The 21,097-nt window shown below is 29.0% G+C and overlaps 1 protein-coding gene across 5 annotated transcripts in view; it reads left to right on the plus strand.

Moving 5' to 3' along the window:
- The window catches only part of LOC129911561 (neuronal PAS domain-containing protein 2-like), a 197,322-nt gene extending 176,946 nt beyond the window's left edge, over nt 1-20,376 (plus strand). For 4 of the 5 annotated variants that reach the window (XM_055989391.1, XM_055989390.1, XM_055989392.1 and 1 more), the window contains 6 exons: nt 2,584-2,789; nt 12,313-12,505; nt 12,611-12,842; nt 12,908-13,972; nt 14,066-14,205; nt 19,072-20,376. In XM_055989391.1, coding sequence (XP_055845366.1) covers nt 2,584-2,789; nt 12,313-12,505; nt 12,611-12,842; nt 12,908-13,972; nt 14,066-14,205; nt 19,072-19,245 — 2,010 coding nt within the window. In that variant the 3' untranslated portion in view covers nt 19,246-20,376. Of the gene's footprint in view, nt 1-2,583; nt 2,790-12,312; nt 12,506-12,610; nt 12,843-12,907; nt 13,980-14,065; nt 14,206-19,071 lie in introns of all 5 variants that reach the window. The other variant, XR_008771668.1, reaches the window with a different exon arrangement.
- The last annotated feature ends 721 nt before the right edge of the window (nt 20,377-21,097 follow it).

Here is a 21,097-nt window from a genome sequence, read left to right on the forward strand (position 1 = left end):
TTTTTTCTAGCTGCTCTAGTTTGAGTGGTACACGCACTTAGGAAATGCTTAATAAGTACACTCAGAGAAAAAAATATTTTAAACCGGGATAACTATTTTAAAATAGACTTAAAACTTATTTTTAATATCTATTTTTTTTTCTATATCTATTTTTTACAATACCTATGCAAACACACTATTTATAACAATGATTTTGTTAAAATAATTTTATTTTCCAAGTTTGATGACGTTAACAACTACTTTTTACTATAGTATTTATGTAATATTTATGCCAATGTTTTTTTTCTATTTTAAGAGTTATGAAGTTTTTCTAAGTTTCATAACAAATCAATTTATTTATTCAAGCTAAAAACTGATTTAACAATTGCAAATTAATTTTAAGGGTGGATGTAAACGTCAGTCGGTTAGTGGTATCATCGAAAATGTATATAGTTATTAGGGTGGGTCAAAAAAATTGAAATTCTTTTTTTTTTATTTGGTACTTTGAAAAATCGATTGCTAGAATATACACACCAAATATGAGCTCTTAATATTAATGGGAAGGTCCTCCGCTTCGCAATTTTCCATTTTTACATCGAGCTTCTACTAAAAAAAATCATTTTTTTTTTTAAATCGACTTTTTAGCAAATTTCTTTACATATTCTTGTAGGAAATTGAACGCTCTACAAAAAAGGCCATAAACACATTTTTCGTTTATCTAACCGTTTAATAGATATTTGAGGTCCAAAAATCAAGAAAATCTTTAAGAGTTCGTTTTTTGTTCTTAATTTTGTAGCAAATTGAAAAATTATAATAATCAAACGCGCAAGACATAGAAAACAGATTGCTCCACAAAAAAGGTCTTGTTATGTTTTTTCATTAATCTAACCATTCTAAGGATATTCGAGGTCAAAGTTAAAATAAATTATAAAAACATTTTTTACTTTAAAAAAATTACCAGTTCACTAAAAATTTATTATTTTCAAATTAGCAAGATGTATTCTTGTAGGCGATTAAACGTTCTACAAAAACTTTTTTGGCATCAAATTGATTGCTTTAACCGTTTAAAAGATATTCGTATCCAAATCACAATGCATACGGGTCATAAGAAAACTATTGGAATTAGTGGGCATTGGTTTGGATACGAATATCTTCTAAACGGTTAAAGTAATCAATTTGATTCTGAGAAATTTTTTATAGAACGTTTAAGCACCTACAAGAATATATCTTGTTAATTTGAAAATAATGAATTTTCAGTGAATTAGAAAATTTTTAAAAGTAAAAAATGTTTTTATATTTTTTTTTTTTAATTTGACGTCAAATATCTTTAGAATGGTTAGATTAATGAAAAAAGTTAATAAGACCTTTTTTGTGGAACAATCTATTTCCTACAAGAATATGTCTTGCGCGTTTGATGATTATAATTTTTGCAATTTGTTACAAAATTTAGAACAAAAAACGAATTTTTAAAGATTTTCTTGATTTTTGGACCTCACATAGGTATCTATTAAACGGTTAGATAAACGAAAAATGTGTTCAAGGCCTTTTTTGTAGAGCGTTCAATTTCCTTCAAGAATATGTAAAGAAATTTGCTAAAAAGTCGATTTAAAAAAAAAATGATTTTTTTTAGTAGAAGCTCGATGTAAAATTGGAAAATTGCGAAGCGGAGGACCTTCCCATTAATATTAAGAGCTCATATTTGGTGTGTATATTCTAGAAGTGTCTAGCAATCGATTTTTCAAAGTACCAAATCAAAAAAAAAGAATTTCGATTTTTTTGACCCACCCTAATAGTTATATTATGTAGTTAAAAAATTTTAATTTCATAAACACAACTGCGCCTGACCTAATGAACTGTATTGTGAATATACATTTCCATACGCAAAATATAAATCTTAAATAAATTTTCCATAAAATTCAATTTTCATTTGAAATACAGTAAAAAAACAAAAAAATAATTAAAAAAAAAAACTATGATTCAAATTAAAATCAAAACAAAATACAATACCCGAACACCAGACAAATAAAAACAAAACCAAATAATATTTTTTTATCGGTCTAGGACTGTGAAAACTGAGAACTATTTTGCCCACATCGCATCGGTTTGTTGGGTGTTTGACGTGGTCAATACGTGACATTCGTTAAAAACCACGGCCAACATGAGTTCGTGCCTTCGTGTCACTTGGCGTTATGTGGTGTAGGGGTTATTGCCAATGCAAAATAACCCCCTCCTCCCAATGTCCTTGAAAACAATCGCATAAAGATTGGAAGTGCGCAACGTGCAATATGTATATTATTATACAAGTGGATGCAAAACATATCTAGATAGTATTGTTGCAACATCATCAACAGCATCATTAGCATTCTCTCCTGGACTGACACGTTGCACACAATAATATCCACAATATTTAGCTTATAGATATAATGTTGCTTATTTTATTATGAGGGTTGAGTATGGATACAATTTTTGTGTTTATATAAAATATCAAATTAAAATTCAAATTGAGCATAGCTTCAAAAATGTATACAATTTAGATGTTTTTGATTTAGGTTCAATTTGTTTATTTTGAGTGAATTATCGATTTCGTTTTTTTCTTCATTTTAGACTGATTTGTACGGCCAGAATATTATGAACATCACGCATCCTGATGATCAAGCAATGTTGAGGCGTCAATTGATACCAACAGATTTGGAGAGTTTATTTGATGTTCAGCCGGAAGATGAAAATGGTGAACCAAGGCCTAGGACGCTGGAAGAAGAAGAAGCTATCGATAGGCAGTTGAAAGCTGATACAAGGAGCTTTACTGTAAGGTAAGAACAGTTCGATGATGAAAATTTTATCAAATATATTCCTTTCCACTTAGTATAGTCATTTTTATTGTTGGTTGTTCGGAAAATCTTTAAATATTGCTTACTGGCATTCTAATTCGAGGAATGTCGAAACATCACGGTTATCATTTGAAGAAGATTTTTTTTTAAATCGCATTGCATTATTTCAAAATTCAATACGACCAAAATACTGAATGACACAGTGTAGTCATAATATTGTTTGACTAGGATGATGTATTTCAAAATGCTGTGTTATATTTCAAAATCTTGTGAAGAGGACAGTTTTTGACGAAGTTTTAAATTTAAAAGTCACCTTAATGGAAAAGCAGACATTTAAATTTCAATACATTTATTCATTTATGGAAGAAAAAAAGTGAGAAATTTGACTGGCTAATTATAGTCTCGTTGAGTTTAGGTACCAGTTGGTGTATCTTAAGTACAGAGACAGATAAATGCAGATGAAGCTCTTTTGGTCGTAAAAAGATAGTTTAGAAGTGACATTTAAAAATAAAAGCCATACAGGTTACATTAGATTTTATATTAGAATTATTTTTTATAAGGGTTTCCATTAGGATCCCACAGACTATTCCCTAGAGTTTCTCACCTTAGTGATTCTTGAACAGTTTTTGACGTGATAACGTCTTATAAATCGATGAACCATGTGGCAGCCACCACAAAAAAGTGACGCCATTTTCTAGCGTTACACTCTCGCACTTTCGCAGTGCGGCAAAAAATTTAAATTCAAAATTAAAAATAAACTATTAGAGATACAAAAATCTTCTATAGCTTATTTGAAAGATAATAATCTAAAGCCTAATCCAAATGAAGGATTTTTAAAAATTCCGTCATTTAATAGGGTAAACAGGGGTAAAACGGAAAGATTAAATTTGGGCTAAAATCGAAACGCGAAGTCGTAGAGAATTGTTTTTTTTTTTCTATAGATAGATGAGATTAATTTAAGAATAACTGCATTTAAGAAAAAAATTTTAAACTAAGCTATAACGTTTTGTTTGAACGTTGTACACGTGTTGGGGCTATGACAAAATGATGATTTTGGGTAAAGGAAATTTTTTTTGAAAATTCTAAAGATGCCAGGTGAAAGGTGAGGGAAAAAAAATTAGGTGTCTTATACGGATTTTTTTTCCAACACTCTGCGTTTCGAAATATGAATTTTTGAAAAACACCTTGTTTTTTAGGGGTAATTTTGGGTTATTTTTTGATTTTTAGCGTTTGATTGGAGCTTTCAAAAAATCTCAAACTTATAGGACATGTAGGTTTTTTTATGCATACATGTGCAAAATCTTGGAATCGTTTAGTGAGTTTTGACTGATTAACGGAAGAAACAAGTTTTTAAAAAACACGTTTTTTGACCGTTTTTAACCGATTTTCATCGTTTTTTATTTTTATATTTTTTTCTTTAATAGATACAGGAATAAAGTATATGGAGTAATGATAGACCATGACTACGATATGTGTGCGAAGTTTCAATCATTTTCGTCCACACAATTTTGAGATACCTAACGGTAAAGTAACATTTTAGAATTCAACAGGCTATAACTTTTGACCAAGAGCAGATAAAACTTTTATGAGCATCCTAATACAATTACCTTTCAATTGGTATATCACACATAACGCTAGACTAACTACAAGCCACACAATGTTAAATCAAGAAACTTGCGAAAAACCTCAAATTACCAGGGGAGATCTGTTGCCCCCCGAACAGCCACCAGTGTGGGAAGTACCGTAATCTCAGTCTGGAAATTCCACATGGTTGACTTTAAAAAATTCTAACTTCTCTTGTAGGCATCTTTGAAATGAGATTGATACGTCATTTGAAAGTTGAAACAATAAGCTTTCACATGGTATAAAATGTATAGGTTGTTAGGGAAAAAATTCATTTAATAGCATGAGAACATAAAAATAAATGTTTTTTTGCTTTTTTTGATGAAATTTCATCGAGTTTAAAAAATTCTAGCTCTTTTTGTAGATGTCTCATAGACTTGATCTATATATATATTTTTAGCTAAGACAATAAGCTTTCAGATGGTGTAAACATTTTTATAGATTGTTAAAAAAAATGGATTTAATAGCGTGAGAAGATAAATTTACATGTTTTCTTTGCTTTTTTTTGATGAAAATGATTGTTTTCAATAAATTATTTTAATACTTTTTGCTCATTGTAAAAATTTAAAAAATGGTTTTATTATTTAGAAGAAATATTTGGCTTTTTAATGGTATAATTTTTTTTTTTTGAGCTTTTAAAATAAAAAAAATTAATATAATGAGAAAAAAAAAAGGTATTTTTTTTTAGCTTTTTCTTGTAAATTATGATTGTTTGAAATAAATAAACCCTTCAAATAGCTCATTTTAAAAGCACACAACCTGTTTTCTTACGACGTTATCACGTAAAATCATCGTCCGTAAAACGGCTTTACAGACAACCTCTTTTTCTCAAGAATTCTGATGGATTGCGTGCCGTCAATTAGTATCTTTGAGAATAACCCTGTTGTTGGAAACCGACAAGCTTATATCAGCTTTTGCCTAGTTTAAAAATGTTTAAGTTCTACAGGAGGTAGGCGGGCATAAGCAAACCCATTTGAGAGCCCAATTAGCACAGATAGGACAGGAATTAATCTCAATTTTTAAATTAATTGACTTCAAACAAAAATTTTGAAACTTACAGTACCAAGATATATAGTTTTGAAAAGCCAGTGGCCTATTGAACCAAATACAATTTACAATCACAAATTTGAAGTTGTATTTTTTAAAAACAAATTTGTAACTTTTTTTTATATATTTAAGAATTGGTAAAACATAATTTTTTAATTATTTTACAACTTTACTTGTGAAAAATTGCTTGTAAATTGAGGCGGTCAGCGCCAAAACGGCCTAACCCCAAAAATCATATTATCAGTGTTCCTTTTTTAATGGCTTGTACCTAATAGTTAAAAAAAAAATATTTTTTTAATTTTTAGTTAGGAGTGTTTTTTTTTTTTTATTCCGAAACTTTTTATTCCGAAACTAAACTTGTTATAAGTAGAAGTTTAGGCAATTTTGTCTGTGAAGCCAAAATAGCTTCTACTAGAGTGACAATAAGAGTTAGTTTTTGGGTCTAATTTTAACTCTAATTTACATAATTTAGTGGGAATGTTTTTTTTTTGTCTTATAAATTGTTTTATTGCGGTTCGATCTGTGTACTCCGTTTAATTTTTTTGAAAATGTGGGTTAGACCGTTTTGGCGCTGAGCGCCTCAATTATAAGCGCTATAGGCCACAGAACTTCATTTTTACCCTTTTATCTAAATTAAAGCAAATGTATTATGATTTTTGAAAAACTAGTCTTCAAACTAGTTTTCAGAAGTTTAGTAAGAAGTTTTAAAGAAAAAAACATGTGATAACGCCGCGCCGCCGGCCGTACGCATTGGATGCAAATTTTGTTTTCAAATCATTTGCAACCATTTTTATTGTTTATGCATTTGGAACAAAAGTATAAACACATCATCACAGAGATAAGATTGAAAAGTCATGTAAAAGGTGAAATAATAAGCTTTCACATGATATAAAATTTAATAAAGGTTGTCATTGAAAAAAATTGATTCCATAGCATGAGAACATAAAAATACATGTTTTTTTTTTTTTTGCTTTTATTGATGAAAATAGATTGAGTTCAAAAGTGTCTACATCTTTTTGTAGATGTCTCAGAGACTTGATCGATATATATATTTTAAGCTAAGACAATAAGCTTTTAGATGGTATTAAATTTTTTATAAGTTGTCACTGAAAAAAATTGATTCAATAGCGTGGGAAGATAAAATTATAGTTGATGAAAATAGATTGAGTTAAAAAAATTCTAGCTCTTTTTGTAGATGTCTCATAACCCTGATCGATATATATATTTTGAGCTAAGACAATAAGCTTTCAGGTGGTATAAAATTTATTGTAGGTTGTCATATAAAAAAAGTGATGGAATAAAAAAAGTTATATTTTTTCGATATCTTTTTGCAAGAAAAATGATTTTTAAGGTTTCACTTCAACCACGTGTGAATTGCACACATGATTTTTTTTTTTTTTAAACTACTAACTAAATATAAATTTTTTTTTTTTTTCAATTATATAATGTTTAAAATCGATGTGAAAGTGGACAAAATTTGGAAAAAAAAACTATTTTTGCTATTTTTTAGTTTTTGAATTCAAGGTTTTTAAACATTAAACTTCATTTTTACTATATCATTTGAAAGGTTTTAACAGGAATTAAAATTTAAATCGTCGGAAATTGCGGAACGCCTGAAGGTAAAGCAAACCGGGTTTTCAGTCTTAATCCGATTGTGCGGCGTTTACTATATTCAATAAGTCCCACAAAATGAATATAGAATGCGCCTTCATAAATACATGGCTGCGCAGGTCTGACAAATGCAAAAGCTTTCATTAATGTGAATGACAAATGTCACAGGTTCTCAAAAATTTTAAACACGAATATATGTATATATCCGGACAAATATGCAAAATGAAAAATTCACATGCAATTTGAAATTATACATAGTTTAAAAAGTTATAGTAGGTACGATGTAAACGATGATTTTATTGCTCACATCATTTTATTTAGTATTTATTTATTTTTTTTTTTTTTGAAAATCCAATTTTTCAAAACGGGTTTCAAACTTTTGCGAACTCTTGTTTATATAATTACACGGTGTAACACTCAAAATATACGCGGGCGGAGACCTATCAGGTTTTGTAGAGCTAGTCGCACTGATTACGAAACGGTATTTGAAAATCCCCTAACACCCCCAAAATCTGGAGTTACGGGCAAAAAACGGTTTTTTGGACCTTCACCCATTGAAAAAATTCTAGCTTCGACAATTTTTTACCCATTTTCGATTTCTATCTTTCTGATAGAAGATAAATATACCTTTTCAACAATGTATAAAACATGTAACTCGGTTAAACCACTTAGAATTTATAAGCTGTCAAAGTTCAAAAATTCCATTTTTTTTGTCATTTGCCCAACTTCGGCATCAATTTAAAGTATATGTTTTTAAAACAACATGCTATTTAAAAAATATATTCATAAACTATATCTATTTCCCAATCAATCGAGGTATTTTTTATGAAAATCACTCCAAAATTGGTTTAGAAAAAAAAAATTTTCGATTTCAACCCAGATACAGAAATTCGAACTTTTAGGTATAGAACAAAAATGTTGTTTCGGCACGTAGTAGGATAACCTGGGCGCCAGGATTTGCTAACGGGTTTTTGTAGAGGAGCTCAATACAAACATTTTTTTCTTTGGAAGGGGGGTCTATCTTCCCCCGTTTAGGTGGGAGGGGCAGTTTTCTAAAAAAAAATTATCAAAATAAAAAAAAAATATTTAAAAACAACGGCAACACTTACAGTAATAAATGATACCATTTCCGAAAGGAAAAATTGTACATTTGATTCTAATTTTTAAATCAATATAACATAACCAATAGTTTTTGAAATAATCGATTTCAAAAATAAAAATTGGCGAAAAAAAAATTTTTAAAACTCATTTTATACTATTTTTGTCCAGACTGTGAATTTTAGTAAACAAATTACTTACACAGAAAACTGCCTCAATTGATTCCTTATCGAACAGTGAAAACTATATGTTTCTATGTCTTCTTGTTTTTGAGAAAATTGGAAAATTATTTTATCAGATTTTTCTTTTTTCAAAATATTTTTTGTTTTTATTTGTTTTTATTTTTCAATTTTCTCGAAAACTAGAAGACATAGAAACATATAGTTTTCACTGTTCGATAAGGAATCAATTGAGGCAGTTTTGTGTGTGAAAATTTTTTCAATGGGTGAAGGTCCAAAAAACCGTTTTTTGCCCGTAACTCCAGATTTTGGGGGTGTTAGGGGATTTTCAAATACCGTTTCGTAATCAGTGCAACTAGCTCTACAAAACCTGATAGGTCTCCGCCCGCGTATATTTTGAAACCTCATTTTTGTAACACCGTGTTATGTTAATTCATAAATAACTTAACATTTTTGAAAATTGTTCTTTAAAAAACAAATAATCATTTTTATCAAAAAAAAAAAAAAACAAAACCGACTTCCATGGATCAAAACTGGGTTTTATGGTTTTTCTCATAGTTTCTATCGCCATAACTGAACGAAAAAATTTTTTTTGAAAAAAGTGTTTCTGAAATAAACGATTCAATACTATTTTTAAGATTTTTTACTTGCGATATAGGTACTATATATCAAGTTATGCATTCGTACAAAAAAAAAAGTTGAGATAACATTTTTCCAGGACATTACGATGATAGACAATGCCAAAAAATTGGGTCCCGGAAGTCCGTCTGTCCGTCTGTCTGTCAGTCTGTCAGTCTGTCAGTCTGTCAGTCTGTCAGTCTGTCAGTCTGTCAGTCTGTCAGTCTGTCAGTCTGTCAGTCTGTCAGTCTGTCAGTCTGTCAGTCTGCCAGTCTGCCAGTCTGTCAGTCTGTCAGTCTGTCAGTCTGTCTGTCTGTATAAGGAGCTAGAGCCTAAACGGATGGACCGATTGCCTTCAAACTTGCTATGTAGCAGTTTTTGGTGACTCTCCAGAGGGGTTTTTGGAATTAATTTTTTTGGACCAAAAATAACGGTACCTGCCATATAAAAATTTCGGAAAAGTTTAATTTCTCGAAAACGGCTCCAACGATTTTGTTAAAAAAATTCAAATGTTAGTTTTTAAATAAGGTCTATCTGTTGATGAAGAAAGTTTTTTTGGAAAATCATTATTAACGGTACCTGCCATAGGACCGCTTTTTTCAAATCTGATTTTCTGCCAAACTGCTTATTGTATTTCAACGAAATTTTTTATACAAAAGCATTTATATAATTTAAATATATGCCAAAAATAAAATTTTGAAAAAAATAATTTTTGGATTTTAAAAAAAATTTTGAAAATTTTTTTTTGAAAAATCAAATTTTCGAAAACGGGACATTGAATTGTTTTGAAATTTTGTTTTTAGATGTTGATTAGTTATTTATAAAAAATGGCATACCAATTTTATTTTTAAACTTTTTTTTCAAAAAATTATTTAAGAAAAATTAGTTTTTTAAAAAACGGCTCTAACGATTTTGAAAATTTTTTTTTCTAAAAATGCAACTTAATATATCAAATAAAACTGCATACCTGTTTTGTGGGGCGATTTGATTTCAGATATTGTTTTATTTTTTTGAAAAATTATTTTTTTTTTTTTTTATATACCTACATTTCCCAAGTTTCTATATAAAAAGTCTTAAAAATTTAAGCAACTTGAACTCTAAGAGCAAGTTCGTGCGACCCAGTCGTGCATTTTATTTTTTTTTTAATTTAAATTCTTTTAATAAACAAATATAAGAGTACCTACTTATATAATAATTTCTATAATTTTTTTACAGTCAAATTTTGTTTATACATAAAACCAAATGGTGTACCTTTGCATTTGCATTTTTGTTACAAAGAACTGAAAAGTGACCACTTATTTTGAGCCTCTCAATTGGGTTGATAAGATGGACCCATCTTACATCCATCCATATTCTTTTTTACTTGCTCTATAGGGCAATTATTGGTTTCGTGTCGAAAAAAAAAATGAGGTTTTAATCAAAACCAACATTACGATGATGGAGAATTCCGAAAAAGTGGGTCCCGCAATTCCGTCCGTGCGTCTGTGCGTCCATCTGTACACATTTCCACAGCCTAAACGGGTGGATAGTTTTTCTTCAAATTTGGTACAGATGATTTTTATGAAATTCTGAAAGTTGGTTTTTTTTTGTTGTTTTTTTTTTTTATATCTCGTTTAGAACGTATACCTCCCATACAAAAAAATACGATATTACGAATTTCTCGAAAACGGCTCTAACGATTTTGATTAAACTTTGTATACGTAATATTTAAAGCAGTGGCAATAAAACTGCATTTTTATTTTTTCTCAAAAAAGTCAAATAACAAAAAAATTTTTTTTTCATTTAACAAAATTTTGCCCTAAATGTCGGTTCTTCCCCAATATCAATTTTTTTTTCAAATTTAGATCCAGCTTTTAAAATCTACAAGTAGACTAACATAAAAGTGCTTTGAACTGCAAGAGCAAGTATGTGGGACCCCAGTCGTGCATTTTATTTAACTTTCACTGTACTTCTCATGTTTGACATTCATTTTTATTCTCTCTTTTAAATGGTATCGCTTAATGCCGAAAAATATTCCTTTAAATCAGTTTTCATTTTAACTCGACCATGTCACTGAAAAGGCAAAAAGATTGTTCATAAGTTGAATTATAACTTAAAGTTAGATATCGTTGATATCGTCTTGCTCGTACTCTTATTTTATACGCTAGTAAGACGACATGAAACATTAAATTCAATAAAATAAAAATACAAAAATTAACAAAAAAAGTTTAAACATTTTTAGCAACTTTGTCTTGCTATGTATGCATTCATGCATCTAACTAATAGTAAGAATTTTCACTAAACTCCTCTTTTTCAAGTCCCAATCTTACTGCTTTATCGTAAATGAGAAGTTTTTATTTTTTTTTTATTCAACCATAATAATTAATAACATATATAAGACATTTTTAATTGCCGAAAACTAAGCTTTTGAGTTTCGACCAATTTTGTATGGCATGAGAAAATAAAATTTGGGGGTGATACAAACTACTAGTTCATCAATAAACAATTCAATAAACGCATTGAACAATTCCTGGAATAGAAGAAAATGCTTCCTTTTGTTCAACATTTTTGAAAAAATAATTTACAAAAAAATCCTCATTTTGATACAAAGACTTATTACATCGTTACTTTAGTTCCAAGAAACTTTCAATTTTGAAAATTCTTTCTTTTACAATATATATCAGAAATGTTATATATCTTAATATACTAATTAAGTGGTTTTCAATATATCTTTCAAAAGAAAAATACCAAACTACACAAAACTCTATCCCAAAAGAGTTAGATATAAAGTTAGACAACCATCAATCTAAACAATTTTTAACCTTTTTTTTGTTTTTATTCACTATGCTTCGTTATCATTTCAGTCTTTTATGAAATTCCTTAGTAAATGTCCTTGAAACAACAACAACAACAAAAAAACACCTTCACGTCCACCATGAATCGTAAAACCAACATCAAGCTCCTTTCAATATCTAAGTATTTAATATCGAAAATCCCCTTAAGTCGTAAAATACAAAAACAAAACAAAAATACAGAAAACTTTGCACATGACATTGCAATTATCAGCTTTTAGGACCTGCCAACTCCTATACATCCCGCCCCATTCCAGAGCCCTTCTAGCAAAGTGCAGTGTATTTTTTTGTTATTTTTTATCGTCCTTTACGCTTACAAGCTTTACAGCATTACATCGACCATCAAACTAAAATGTGGGGATACCTACTGCTACTATACCTACATTTGCAAACATCTTTATTTTTGTTTTGTAACCGTTTTGTTTTTATTTTCATTCTTTCTCTTTTTTTTTCTCTTCCCTTTTCTCTCTCTTTTTTTTTCTGTGGAATAACACATAGATTGGCACGAGCTGGTCCCCGCACAGAGCCAACAACCTATGAAGTTGTACGTATCGATGGTTGTTTTCGACGGGCTGACGCAGCGCCACGTGGTGTTAAATCGAGTAATTTTCCATCCGGATTGCAGCTGATACGAAGGGCTAGAGGACGAGATGACAGCATACCTCTTCACAGTATTAGTGGGAATGATATTGTAAGTATATTTGTCAAAAAGGGTTGTGGTGAAAAAGGACGAAACAAAAAAAAAAAAAAAAAAAGAATTGATTTTATTTATATATATTTTTTGTTGTTGTATCAGGTCCTTGTTGGAATGGTACGATTGATACGTCCACCAAAACTAAATACCCGCATCATGGAAGCGAATTCATTTGAATATCGCACTCGGCATCTAATCGATGGACGCATCATTGACTGTGATCAAAGGATTGGCCTTGTAGCTGGTTATATGAAAGGCGAAGTAACGGGATTAAGTCCATTTACATTCATGCATCAGGACGATGTGCGATGGGTTATTGTAGCTTTAAGGCAAAGTAGGTTTCAAAAACTTCAACAAAGGTTGATTTTTTTGCAATTTTCATTCTAAAATTTCTTTCAGTGTACGATTGTAAAAGTGACTATGGAGAATCATGCTATCGCCTCCTAACACGCAATAATCGTTTCATTTATCTGCAAACAAAAGGCTTCCTGGAAATCGACAAAGAAACAAATAAAGTCCATTCGTTTGTATGCGTCAATACGTTAGTCAGTGACGCCGAAGGACGTCGACGTGTCCAAGAAATGAAGAACAAATTCTCTCTCATTATAAATACGAAAATTCCTCTCTCATCGTCGCAAGATATACCCGCATCGGAGAATCCCCAACAATTGGAAAAGGCAGTTTTATGTCTCATCCAAAACTTACAGAAGAACGGCGAAGATGATGAAAATGATGCGTCAACGTCAAATGCTCACAGTAGTCGTGTCCGTCATGATTCACTTAGCGATTCTGGTCCAACAAAGAGTTGTATGAGTCCGGCGGCAAGAGCGGCTTCAAGTTGCTCAATACGTTCAACGAAAACTCCTCCCTTAGCCCTGATCCCACCCGAAGCAGCCACAGTCAAGTCGTCGATTTCGAAGAGTGTCGATGTGGTGAGTAAGAATGTACGTAGCGCCCGAGCAGGCCTGCAAAGTCCGCATTCTGGAGGGGTTCCGTCGCCCATGTCACCAATTGTCAATCGTGATGAAACTTCGAGTGATTCGACCAGCACAAATGGGTCTGGAATTCAAAACCGACCGTCAGTGTTGCAACGAGTTAGCAGTGTTATAGCCGAAGAACTCCCCACATCCGTCAAAGTTAAGGAAGAATTCTTCCATAGCCCACAGAGTCGTGTTCCGCCACTACCAAATAGTACGTGTAGCTGTTTCTATGAAACTGGTGGTCCCCGTCAGGACTGTCTATCTTGTCAAGAATTTGCTCTAATCACCTCACCACCACCAACAGCTGATGGCCCACTGCCAAGGCAATTCCGTTCACCATCAAATTCATCATCGTCGGTGCTGAAGCGGACACATTCAGCGGGCTCGTCGGATGGTCGAATCTCTCCAACAAACGATCCCGATGATCAGCGGTTACAAGAATCTCCAAAGAGAAGATTAATTTATAATGAAGCCGCCGGTCAAGGTGAGAGGTGAAGAGAAATTATTTTGGTGATTTCTTTTTTTTTTTAAATAACTTGAGTTTTTTTGTATTTTTTTTTTTGTTGGAATTTTATAGATATTCGTCAGGTGATCTCGAATTCATTTCAACAAATCAATCGTTCCCTTAATCATATTGAGAGCGCCACAACAGAGCTACGGGGACAGTGCAATAATTATACCCTACCAAATACCGATCAGAAGCTGAATGAGATTTGTGTGAGTTGATGATGGAGGTTTAATTTGTATTTAGAAGAGATAGATGAAGAGAGAATAACGTTTTTCTTCAACAAAAAAAATTAGTCAAAAATGTTAGTTTTTCAAATTGAAGATTTATCATTCTGACTTGAAGAAGGTGGTATTACCAGAGATAATTCAGTTGAATCAATTCGTTACTAGTTCCCTTTAAAGTCCAGTAACCTGGTCATTTCTATAAAGAAGAGCGTGCGTTAAATCTGCACGAAGAAAAAATAACGCCAGGGATAACTTTACTTTTGGTATAATTTAATCATAATCTAGTTAAATGTAACAGAAATAATGTTAAATATACCAGACGTAAAATTATGCCTACGATATTTTCTCTTGCTTGAATGATTGAATTTGTTTGTCTTTGCTGAATTAAGCCTTTAAGACTTAAGGGCTAACTGTTGAAAATAACTATTAATCTCGGCCTTTAAGTTTATAAAATTTGTTAAAATTTGAGCCTTAAACTGTTTCTGCAGAATACCAAAATATAGGATTATTGTGGCTTTAAGGCAAAGAAGGTGTCAAAAACTTCAACAAAGGTTGATTTTTCAATTTTCACTTTAAATTTCTTTCAGTGTAGGTACGATTGTAAAAGTGACTATGAAGAATCATGCAGAGTAGGTTGTCAAAAAATATGATCAATGTGTTTCGAAATTGAATTATTATTTTGATATTGATTAATTTTCCAGTAACTGGTCTACTTGCATTAAAAAAAAGTAGGCCGGAAAGTGGAAAAATTTTTCCTTCAAAATTCGTTCGAATTTTGTAACATGTTAATAATTGGATATTGACTTTTCAGAAAACTGAAATTTTTCTTTTTTTTGATATAATAATGCAAAAAAAAAAAATCGTTTCAACTAAAATTATGTTGCATACGGTCGGTGGTAGAACTTGTTTTGAAAATTTGATTTCTATGAAAAAGCAATTTATTATGAGAGTTCATGCCGAGTTCTACAACTGAATCACTATTTGCAACCTGACATATCATAGGAAAGGGTTCAATGAATGTCGTACAGCAAGTATTGGTTTCTCGGAAAAAAACATTTTTAATCAAAATAACTTTACGATTGAGGAGAAATTCAAAAAAGAGATTCTCGTTGTGGCTTCCTTGTCGGTTTATTACACATTTCTACAGGACCGATTTTTATTTATTTTTTTTTTTTTTTTTTCAATTTTTGTCTTTCTTTCAATAGTATTGTACTTGTAGTGCTTATAGACCAGTGCCAATCCGGTTTTCAGAAGGCAAAACTTGAACAAATTATTAGCAGCATAAGGGTGGTGGGAAAATTTATGATAAATGGTATATGAAAGGGGAAAACTAAATTGCCCACAAAAAAATTGGGGGAAAGGGGGTGGGTGGGCGAAAAAGTGGGGTGGATGTCAAAAATCGTGGTTTTTTACTAGGCATTCGATTTTTTCTGCCCCGTTCGATTTCAGTAGTCAAAAAGTTTTTTTTATAGAAATCTAAGTATATTTTTCTAATAGTTTTTTGTGCGCTGAGCTCGAATTTGAAGTCAGAAAAATTCTATCACATCACGTTTTTGACATATTACCATGACAAAAATCAGAAAAATAGTGTTTGTGACGTTCAAAATTCAATATCTAAAAAACTTTTCACGTTAGAGCTATTCTAGTGCTTGATTCAAATTAAAAAGGTCAATGACCATTAGAAAAGTATAGTTTGGTTTCTATGGAAAATTATTTCTCGCCAATATTACTGTCATTTACGGAAAAATCAATCTTAAAAATCGTTTTTTTTTTTTTGTTTTTTTCAATTTTTCTCAATATTTTCTAAAACAAAAGTATAGTTTTTCCACACAATCTCTAAAAAACGTTTTTAAGCTAAATAATTGCATTCCAAACTTTTCAAAAATAAAAAATTTTTGCGGTAACTTTTTTGTTTGAAAAATAGGCTATTTTTTCAAATTAAATTCGTCAAAAATCCAAAAATTAACTTTTTGCTCAAAAAACATTTTTAATAGATAGAAAACATAACAAAGTAATTTTTAACCTAGTTTTGTTAAAATCCAACTATTTTTGTAAAAGATAAAAATTAAAAATCAAAAAATCGTATTTTTGCATTTTTTTCAATATTTTTCAGGTTATAGAAAAAAATTGTTTGAGTAAAAGTTGTAGACATTTATGCTACCTACAACTTTTGCATTTGACTTTTTTCGATAGGACGTCTAATTTTGACAGAAATCGTAAAAAACCATGATTTTTGACACCCACCTCACTTTTTCGCCCACCCACCCCCTTTCCCCCAATTTTTTTTTGGCAATTTATTTTTCAACTTTCATATACCATTTATCCTAAATTTTCCCACCACCCATATGCTGCTAATAATTTTTTTATTTTCAAAAATTATTGGCACTGGTCTATTATGTTTTGTTACTATGCACAGATGCACACATTATAATAAGCTCATTTCTATTGGAAATTTATGTTTGGAAAGACTTTTTTGTTAAAATAAAATATTTTGCTTTAAAAAACAAAATTTTCTGCATTGAAAAAAAGAATCAATGGAAAATGTGTAAATTAAATTTTTTTTTAATATTCGTCGAATTTCTTACAGTTTTGTATATTTGACCATACATAAGCTATTTCAAGTACCTATAATTTTGAACCTAACGTATGACTAAAAAGCCAAAATTGTAAGAAATTCGACGAATATGTATTTAAAAAAAAAAAAAACATATTTAATGCACACACTTTGCATTGAATTTTTTTTTTTCAATGCAGAAAATGTTTTATTTGCAATAAATTTGTTTTTTTTTTTTTTAATATAAAATATTTTTAGTTGCAATAAATAATTTTTTTTAATGCAAATATTTTTCAGTTGCGATACCTCCGATGGGGGCAAGACCGTTTTTGTACTATGTTGTATGAAAATAAAATAAAATTTGCAACACTTGCAATATAAAATATGTGCCTTTTGGTATGATCGATCACGTCTGTAAGTTTTTGCAATTTCAGTTGACACGCCGAAGAGTTACTAAAAATTTTGTGATTTTTCATCAAATTGTTATCGTTCATGTGAAAAGGCATTTGTATTTTTAGCACTGAAAAAAATTTAAATTTTTAACTTTTCCATTTTTAATAATAGAAAGTTAATATTCAAAAGTATTTTCAACTGAATTAACTCTGAAATAACCTTTTTTCTATACATATTTCTTCTATTGAAACAAAAGTAATCAATTAATAATTTTGACTTGGTTCCACTGGTTTTATTTTAAAATTTTAAAATATTTAGTGGAGTAACTAAAGCTCAAAAATTGGCAATATTAGGGAACCCGGCCGAACAGCTTAGATTTTGATGATCTTTTTTTTCAAACGTCGGTAATTAAAAATACTTTAAAGTCTATAGATTAAAAATTGCCGGTGTTGCCGTTTTGATTTTTTAAATTTAATTGAAGATTTTTGTGAAGAAAAAAAAAATTTTTTTCAAAAATTTTTCTTAAATTTCATAAATTAATTGATGCCAAAAGATTGTCTAGGAAACTCAAGGAAAAAAAATATATGGGAGTAAGGGACAATCTTCGATAGTTCAAGCGATAGATGCAATTTTCTTATTAATTGACTTCAAACACAAAAAAAATATTTGAACACAACGGCAACACCTACAATATTCAAATATTCATTTTTTAAAAGCTAGAAGCTTAGTCATATATGTAAAATTAAAATTAAGTTAATTGAATGAACGGCTTTTGAAAGAATGGTAATTGAACTCAGATTTTTGAAAAAAAAAATTATTGAAAAAATTTTAACATGTCGTTTTTTAAACTTGGTCGTAATATAAAATGAATTTATTTTCAAATTTTTTTTGGCCGCATTTATTATGATTTCAAATTAAAAAAGGAAATGTCAATATGTATTACGGTTTATGAAAAAAATTTAAAAGTATTTCGTTTTCGAAGAACTTTTTTTAATAAAAGTTTTGAAAAAAATGTAACTTATTTTTTCTTTAAAGTTCAACATCTAAACATAAAATTATTTTTTATTCATTTAATAACCCTTACTGTTGAAAGTTAAATAGCAAAAATTTAAAGTTCCTATTTACCACAGTCTTTGAGAAAATTAATTATTTCAATGCAAAAATTCAGTTTTAATAAAAAAAAAAACCATTGAAATTGAAGTAATTTTTCATTTTTTTTTTTTTTTTTTTCAAAAGTGTGATATATTTTACCTTTTTTGCTTCGAAATTCAACTGATAATATTTATGGCCAAAATTTTTTTTTAAATAAATTCATATTTTATTAGAAAAAGTTTGGAAAAAAGTAATTTTAAATTTTTCTAATAACATTTTTTTTTTTAATTCTGAGTTTGAGGACCATTTTTTCAAAAAGTCTTGATTAAATTTAGTGGATTTAAATTTAAGAGATAAGAATGAGCTTCTGGCTTTTTAAAAATGTATTTTAAAATATTGTAGGTGTTGCCGTTGTTTTCAAAATATTTTTTTTTTTGTGTTTGAGGTCAGAATGTTAGAAAATTGCATTTATCGCTTAAACGATGGAAGATTGTCCCTTACTGCCTTTTATATATTTTCCTTAAATTACCTTGAGAATCTTTTGATATCATTTGTTTTATGAAATTGAAGCAAAAAAAATGGTTTTAAAAAAAAAAAATTAATTTAAATTTTAAAAAACAATACGGCAACACCGGCAATTTTTAATCTATAGACTTTAAAGTATTTTTAATTACCTACGTTTGAAAAAAAAAATCGTCAAAATCAGAGCTGTTCGGCCGGGTTCCCTAATAATTTGCGTTAGTTACTCTACTTATTATTTACAAAATCAATTGAGCATTTTACATTTTTGATTTTTTTTTTTCACTTTACAGGAAGAGCACCAAAGGCAACAAAAAATGCTGGTGAGCATAAAAAGCGAATACGAAGCAAACTTGCAAAGTACACCATTCTTAGTCGATTCTCCATCAGTCATTGACCAATCTCTGACGCTCGCACGTCCAGCTGAAGAGAATTTCTTGCAAAAGAATGATTTGAAACCCAGATAGGGAAATGCTTCGAGCAATATTAGCTCAACAGCAACCGGAACAGAACCCTAAGAATAAAAAACACAAACAAAATTAAAAAAAGAGCAAAAGATATTTTTAAATAATTTTTTTTTTTAATTAATTTTTAACAACAATAAAAAGTGCTCGAAAAGATATATACAAAAAATAAAAGATATTTAATTAAAGAGCGAGTGAGATAAAAAGAGAGTTCACTTAGTAGAAAATATTGTTTTTAATTTTTTTTTATTTAGTAAAATCTGATATAGAAAATATTTTATGTTTTTTTAAATATTGTAAATATAGAAAATAATAATATAAATAACTTTTTTTTTTGTTAAGTTTGTAATTTCGTCCTTGTTGTTCAGTCTGTTATATAAAGTGTAAAGAAAATTTAAAAATAAAAATAATTATTTGTTATATAATTTAGTTATATATTTTTTTGATTTTATTTAGAGTATAAATATGGTTGAAGAGAAATTTTGTTTTGTAAATAAAAAAAAAATATATATACAAAAAAACAAGGGTATGGTAATATACTTGTTTTGCACGTTGAACTCTATAATCCGACAACAATATGGTTATCACTTGTAGTTAACTCACCAGTGATAAATCACACAAAAAATATTAACATTTCAAGACACAAAAATCCTTAATCTACAAAAATTTCCTCATATTTCACTTTTGTATATTTTTGCACTCATCAATAAATACCTTAAAAATAATATAACAAAAAAACTTTAAAAAAAAAACAGACAGATAAAAGAAAGAACGACAGGATTTACCTCTTATTTAAATAATAACAATTTTTTTTTTGGATTTTCAAACCTGCATGTAGTCTTTAAGTCTCTAACCGATTGATAAAAAAATTTAAAAAAAAAATTTAAAAAAACGATTTAGTGTTTATTTGAGAAGATGAGAAAGAAAAGTGATATAAGACTGTTCAAGAATAAAAAATAAAACAATTAACAAAAAAAATAGGCATAAATTTAAGGAAACTAATAAAAAATACAACAGAAAATATATAAAATAAATAATATAAGAAAAAACAGTTTATAATTTTACATCTTTTGTCATGGAAATATTAAAAAAAAAAAATAAAATATATAAAATAAAAAAAAAAAAAACAAACATATTACAATAAGTACCTACCTACCTACATACATACTATATAAATATATATTATATAATGTTTATATCTTCTATTTTATAAAAACAAATAAAAATAAAAACAGAAAAGGAAACATATAACAAAAAAAAAATAAAACAAAAAACCGAGCATATTTTAGTAAAATGGAATGAAGTGAAAATTAAAGGTTTAAAAAATATATTTATAATATATTACATTAAGTAATATATTAAAAATTATTTATACAACATAAGTTTTTGAGCTACTAAAACAATTATTATTGTAACTATATTCTATATATAAAAATAAAATATAAAACTACATAAATAAATGGTTTACAGATAAGTAACAAACAAAACAAACAAAAAAAACAACAACTTGAAAACAAGAAAATATTAATAATAATATTACCAATACCTTTAATGTGTTTTTTCATAAAACAACAGAAAACAAATACAACAACATAAACCAAAACAGAAACAACAAAATGGGAAATAAAATAAAAATATTTAATTAAAAATTAATGCATTTTTTTGAACCTGAAGAATTTTGAAAAAAAAAAACAAAATTTTGAAAACTGTCTGAACTAGAACTTATCCATAATTTGGGTGCCCTCCTCGAGGAGTTCCTTGAATGAATCATTTAAAGAAAAGGTTTGTATAAAAATATTTTTTTAACTTTTTTCTACTTAAATTTTTAGAACGAACTGAATTATTCAAAAAACAT

The sequence above is a fragment of the Episyrphus balteatus genome, chromosome 2 (genome assembly GCF_945859705.1).
Source record: "Episyrphus balteatus chromosome 2, idEpiBalt1.1, whole genome shotgun sequence".
Lineage (NCBI taxonomy): Eukaryota > Metazoa > Arthropoda > Insecta > Diptera > Syrphidae > Episyrphus > Episyrphus balteatus.